Source organism: Bombina bombina, chromosome 2 (genome assembly GCF_027579735.1).
Source record: "Bombina bombina isolate aBomBom1 chromosome 2, aBomBom1.pri, whole genome shotgun sequence".
Classification (NCBI taxonomy): Eukaryota; Metazoa; Chordata; class Amphibia; order Anura; family Bombinatoridae; genus Bombina; species Bombina bombina.
The window spans coordinates 1,023,674,418-1,023,680,589 of record NC_069500.1 but is presented as its reverse complement, the minus strand read 5'-3'; the positions used below and the strand labels follow the sequence as shown (position 1 = coordinate 1,023,680,589).

The following is a 6,172-nucleotide window of genomic DNA, read 5'->3' as shown; positions in this document are numbered from 1 at the left end:
ATAGATGTCTTGTGTGATTGGCATTGCTATTTCTTCAACAAAGGATATCTAAAGAATTAAGCAAATTAGATAATAGAAGTAAAGTGGAATGTTGTTTAAAATTGTATTCTTTACCTGAATTCTGAAAGAAAAATTTTGGGTTTAGTGGCCCTTTAAGAATAAAAACAACATTATCCTTTAAGTGAAGAACATTGGAATGGGAAATATGTACAGCAGATATACAGTAAAACACATAAATACACACACACACATATAAATAAATATTTATGTTATGTATATGTTTGTATCTCTATGTTAAAGCCCTTTGCAGTCCTTTATTTTTTCTAACACCTTAGACCTCATTTATTGCAATTTTTTAATATATTTTTTATCAGTTAATATAACTGTCTGATGTTTTTTGTGATACTTTTATACTTTTATTCGAGCGTGACTGTTAACCAGAGCTCTTAAGTCGTACGTTAAATTAAATTGCACTCGAGTGAACGAGTTTACTTTCAACTTGCAATACTTGCACTACTTCCGACGCGTGCAAACATCCGTGATAAACCAGATATCGCTTGTGCACAACTAGCCCTATGCAGGTTCCGTATGTAAATGAGAGACTCATATATTACACTAAAAGGTCTCCAAAAAAATCCAAAAGATTGTGTGATTTCTCTCCATGGAAGCAAGTTTTTGATCATCGGGCCTATAGCATATAACATTATCTGTAGGTCAGTTAAACACTGGTTTTATTTCTTAAAACTTATGGGAGCATTCAGGTTGTTTTGTTGGTTTATTTAAAGGACATTGATGTTACAGTTATATTACTGACACCACAATGGACGGACAAGATTCATCGTACTCCTGCTTGCTGATCCGCATCTGCTGGAAGGTGGACAGAGAGGGCAGGAATGGAATCTCCAATCCAGACAGAGTATATTCTCTCAGGTGGGGCCAGGATCTGTAGAAAAAAATTTAATTATTAGATATTAAAGGGCCAGTAAACCCAAAATCTTTCTTTCATGATTCAGAAAGAGAATAGAAATTTAAACAACATTACAATTTACTTCCATTATTTATTTTGCTTCATTTTTTAAATATCCTTAGTAGAAGAAAAAGCAATGCACATGGCGAGCCAATCACACGATGCTTCTATGTGCAGCAACCAATCAGCAGCTAGTGAGCATATCTAGATATGCTTTTCATCAAAGAATATCAAGAGAATAAAACAAATTAGATAATATAAGTAAATTAGAAAGATGTTTAAAATTGCATTCTCTTTCTAAATCATAAAATAAAAAATGTGGCTGGCATGTCCCTTTAAGCTATAGGATAAACTAGGATTAAGCTAAGAGACCAATTGAGGGATAAAATGTCTGTAAACTGCCAATGCTGTATTCAGAGAGTACTATTAGCCAGACCCAGTGGCATATGGGACCTTGTGATCTGGCATTTGTGCCTCTAACCTTTGTTTTCATGCTGCTGGGGGCCAATGCATTGAGCTCCCCCTGCATACGTTCAGCTATGCCTTGGTACATTTTACTGCCACCAGACAAGACAGTGTTCTCATACAGATTATTTTGTATGTCCACATTACACTTCATAATGGAGCTGTAGGTGGTTTCATGAATATCACTGTTCTCCATATCTGTTGTACACAAGATTGTGCAGTTAGTAATATCTAGGACATTTAAAAGGAACAGTCAACACCAGAATTTTTATTATTTAAAAGATAGATAATCCCTCTATTACCCATTCCCCAGTTTTGCATAACCAACACTGTGATATTAATACACTTATTAGACTTCCCCCAGACTTCCCCCTTAGTTCAGTTCTTTTGACAGACTTGCATTTGAGCCAATCAGTTCTGGCTCCTAGGTAACTCCACATGTGCCAGCACAATGTTATCTATATGGCATACATGAACTAATGCCCTCTAGTGGTGAAAAATTGTCAAAATGCATTCAGATAGGAGAAGGCCTTCAAGGGCTAAGAAATTAGCATATGAGCCTACCTACGTTTTGCTCTCAACTAAGAATACCAAGGGAATAAAGCAAAATTGATGATAAAAGTAAATTGGAAAGTTGTTTAAAATGACATGCCCTATCGAAATAATGAAAGTATATTTTTGACTAGACTGTCCCTTTAAAGTGGTCATTCACATCTTTATAATAGTTTACTAATACTCTTACTGTTTCACTAGTAAAGTATAGTGATTTTTTTACCCCTATAAAAATACACACACTTTGGTAAAGAGCTACTGTTGATAAGTACATACTACGTACCTAGTAAAACTGGCTGGAAAAGAGCCTCTGGTGCTCTATATATAGTTTTGACAGGTAAATAAAACAATCGAAGGCTCCTTTTCTGTTAAAATGGAGTGATAGCAAAAATGCTAAAAATTCACCGGGTATTTTGGGCAAGTTTTTCTCTGAAAGCCCCTGGAGTGAAAGGGTTAACACACGTTAGAGCTATTATTTTTGTACTCCACTTGTGATCTAACCCACAATGGCAATTTAATGTCCCTTTAAAATCTAATGTTGGGGGATATATCACTTTAATATATACAATTAAGAAGTTAATCCTTAGTGTACCTTGACATTTCTTTTCTTTAATATGCTTCTACTAATAGCAGTGTTTAAAGTACACTCTTCCCATAGGCATTAAACAAATGAGGGCATGCTCATGTGAATAGGATTCCTGCCAATGAAAAGTTGCTTAAATGTGGGACAAAGAAAAAGTGAAAACCAATTTAGATACTTTGAAGATTTGATGAACAAATTACTACACATTACTTTTGATATCTAAACTAAATCTCACTCATTAATTCCCTATTTATGAAAACAGCAATTACCCTTTGCAATATACATAATTTAAATATTCAAAATCTCTTATAAATAACCTATGTGATTGACAGCATGTTTGCAAATGAAAGAGTATTTTCTGTATGAAAATGTTTGGCCACTTTTCATATGATTAACCACAATATTACTTTTTGTGGCACCTAAATCACCACACTGCATGATGATATTCTGCTAATATTTCATTATAGTGTGTTAAGTATTGACTTGAATATTTGTTTGAATAAAATATTATTTAGCTATCTTAGCTGTATTGAATATGCCTATAACATGGGATTATGTTAAAGGGGCATGAACCTCCATTTTTTTCTTTTTATGATTCAGATAGGGCACTGGTTTTCAAACCTGTCTTCAAGCCTCCCCAAAAGGCCAGGTTTTCAGGATTACCTTGGGTGAGAGCAGGTCAAATAACCAGGTTTACTAATCAGATGATTATTTCACCTGTGCTCCCAATCAGATATCCTCAAAATGTGGCCTGTTAGGGAGGTCTGACGACAGGTTTATAGAGTATACCATTTTTAAAAATAAGTTTTTATTTCTATTATCAAATGTACTTTGTTCTTGTGGAATTCTTTGTTCAAAAGATACCTAGGTAAGTAACATGTCTGGAGAGCTATATGTCAGCAGTTGTGCAAGAATGCTTTTACGAAATAGACATCAGCAGTATTTGCACATGTGCAAGAATGTTAAAAGTGTTCTTGCAAAACTGCTGCTGTACAGATCTTGAGCTCCTGAGCCTTCCTACTTCCTTTCCAACAAAGGATACAAAGAGAATAAAGTAAATTTAACAATAAAAGGACATTGGAAAGTTTTTTAAATTGTATACCATGCCCTAGATTACCAGTGGAGGGCAATTGATAGCTCAACCCAGCGCTAAGAATGGCATGTGTGTGTGTGTGTATATATATATATATATATATATATATATACACACATATACACACACACACAAATACAGTGAGGGAAAAAATGATTTGATCCTCTGCCGATTTTGTAGCTTTGCCCACTGAAAAATAAATGATAAGTCTATAATTTTAATGGTAGGTTTATTTGAACAGTGAGTAACAGAATAAAAACAAAAAAATCCAGAAAAACGCATTAAAAAAAAGTTATAAATTGATTTGCATTTTAATGAGTGAAATAAGTATTTGATCCCCTATCAATTTCTGGTTCCCAGGTGTCTTTTATACAGGTAACAAGCTGAGATTAGGAGCACTCTCTTAAAGGGAGTGCTCCTAATCTCAGCTTGTTCCCTATATAAAAGACACCTGTCCACAGAAGCAATCAATCGATCAGATTCCAAACTCTCCACCATGGCCAAGACCAAAGAGCTGTCCAAGGATGTCAGGGCCAACATTGTAGACCTACACAAGACTGGAATGGGCTACAAGATCATTGCCAAGCACCTTGGTGAGAAGGTGAAAACAGTTGGTGCAATTATTTGCAAATGGAAGAACCACAACATAACTGTCAATCTCCCTGGTCTGGGGCACCATGCAAGATCTCACCTTGTGGAGTTTCAATGATCAAGAGAACGGTGAGAAATCAGCCCCGAACTACACGGGTTCATCTTGTCAATGATCTCAAGGCAGCTGGGACCATAGTCACCAAGAAAACAATTGGTAACACACTACGCTGTGAAGGACTGAAATCCTGCAGCGCCCGCAAGGTCCCCCTGCTCAAGAAAGCACATGTACAGGCCCGTCTGAAGTTTGCCAATGAACATCTTAATGATTCAGAGGAGAACTGGGTGAAAGTGTTGTGGTCAGATGAGACTAAAATCAAGCTCTTTGGCATCAACTCAACTCGTCGTTTTTGGAGGAGGAGAAATGCTGCCTATGACCCCAAGAACACCATTCCCACCATCAAACATGGAGGTGGAAACATTATGCTTTGGGGGTGTTTTTCTGCTAAAGGGACAGGACAACTTCACTGCATCAAAGGATGATGGACTGGGCGGCCATGTATCGTCAAATCTTGGGTGAGAACCTCCTTCCCTCAGCCAGGGCATTGTAAATGGGTTGTGGATGGGTCTTGCAGCATAATAATGAACTAAAACATACGGCCAAGGCAACAAAGGAGTGACTCAAGTAAAAGCACATTAAGGTCCTGGAGTGCCTAGCCAGTCTCCAGACCTTAATCCCATAGAAAATCTGTGGAGGGAGCTGAAGGTTGGAGTTGCCAAACGTCAGCCTCGAAACTTGGAGAGGATCTGCAAAGAGGAGTGGGACAAAATTCCTCCTGAGATGTGTGCATTCCTGGTGGCCAACTACAAGAAACATCTGACCTCTGTGATTGCCAACAAGGGTTTTGCCTCCAAGTACTAAGTCATGTTTTGCAAAGGGGTCAAATACTTATTTCACTCATTAAAATGCAAATCAATGTATAACTTTTTTGAAATGCGTTTTTCTGGATTTTATGTTGTTATTCTGTCTCTCACTGTTCAAATAAACCTACCATTAAAATTAAAGATTGATCATTTCTTTGTCAGTGGGACAATGTTGGTTATGGCTCATATCTACAACTCTTCCCCCCCCCCAAGATGTATTCTCTTAAAATAAATTAATTATAGACTACATAAAAAAAAATCAATTTAGACTGTTCTGCCACTTCACAACTTCTCACTTTGATGCAGCACCAATTTTGGAGCAATATGAGTATATCTTTGCTGTTAACATTATGATATAGATCGATGCCAATCACTGTTTGATGGGTTTGTATAGTGCATATATATGAGAGGGAGACTAGAGGGAGAGGAGAACACAAAACCAACCAACAAAGAATATAAAAATTTAAGGTAAAATATGGAGAGGTGTAGGGTTTACATAGAGTACGGCAACAAGAACAGGAAGTTAGTGATTACTTTAGGAAGCCTGATCAACAGTCAAGTCTTGAGAGATATGAGGCCTAGTGGAGCAACTTCAATACTTAACATTGTTTTATGGTTACCAGTGTAGGTTCCTCACTGATATGATAAGAAGTCTTTAAGGGGAGTTTTATAGCTTTGAAAAACTTGTCTGGAGCCTTAACAGATAGAAATAGGTGTTGCTATACAAGGTTATCAAAGGTTATAAATGTTTACATTGCATATGGCAACATCTCAGAACATCTGGAGATATCTCTCTTGGGTTTCTATCACTAATTCAGTGGTATTCTTTATGTTTGTCTCCTGTTTTAATTTCCTCTTTTTCATCTCTCTCTTAACAATGCTTTGGAATTTTTCTATTTTTTTGTTTCAGATTTCAGAGCTTTCAATCTAGATGGAGATAGTTGCAAAAGATTAATTGTAAACCCCACATCCCTTTTCTTTAAAAGGGACAGTCTACTCC

The 6,172-nt window shown here is 36.5% G+C and overlaps 1 protein-coding gene across 1 annotated transcript in view; it reads right to left on the bottom strand.

The window, feature by feature from the left end:
- Positions 1-801: 801 nt before the first annotated feature.
- Positions 802-6,172, bottom strand: part of LOC128647409 (actin, alpha skeletal muscle-like) — a 104,991-nt gene continuing 99,620 nt past the window's right edge. Inside the window, 4 exon segments of the mRNA XM_053700196.1 lie at positions 802-891; positions 893-943; positions 1,449-1,630; positions 2,268-2,349. Of these exon segments, the coding sequence (XP_053556171.1) occupies positions 802-891; positions 893-943; positions 1,449-1,630; positions 2,268-2,349 (405 nt within the window).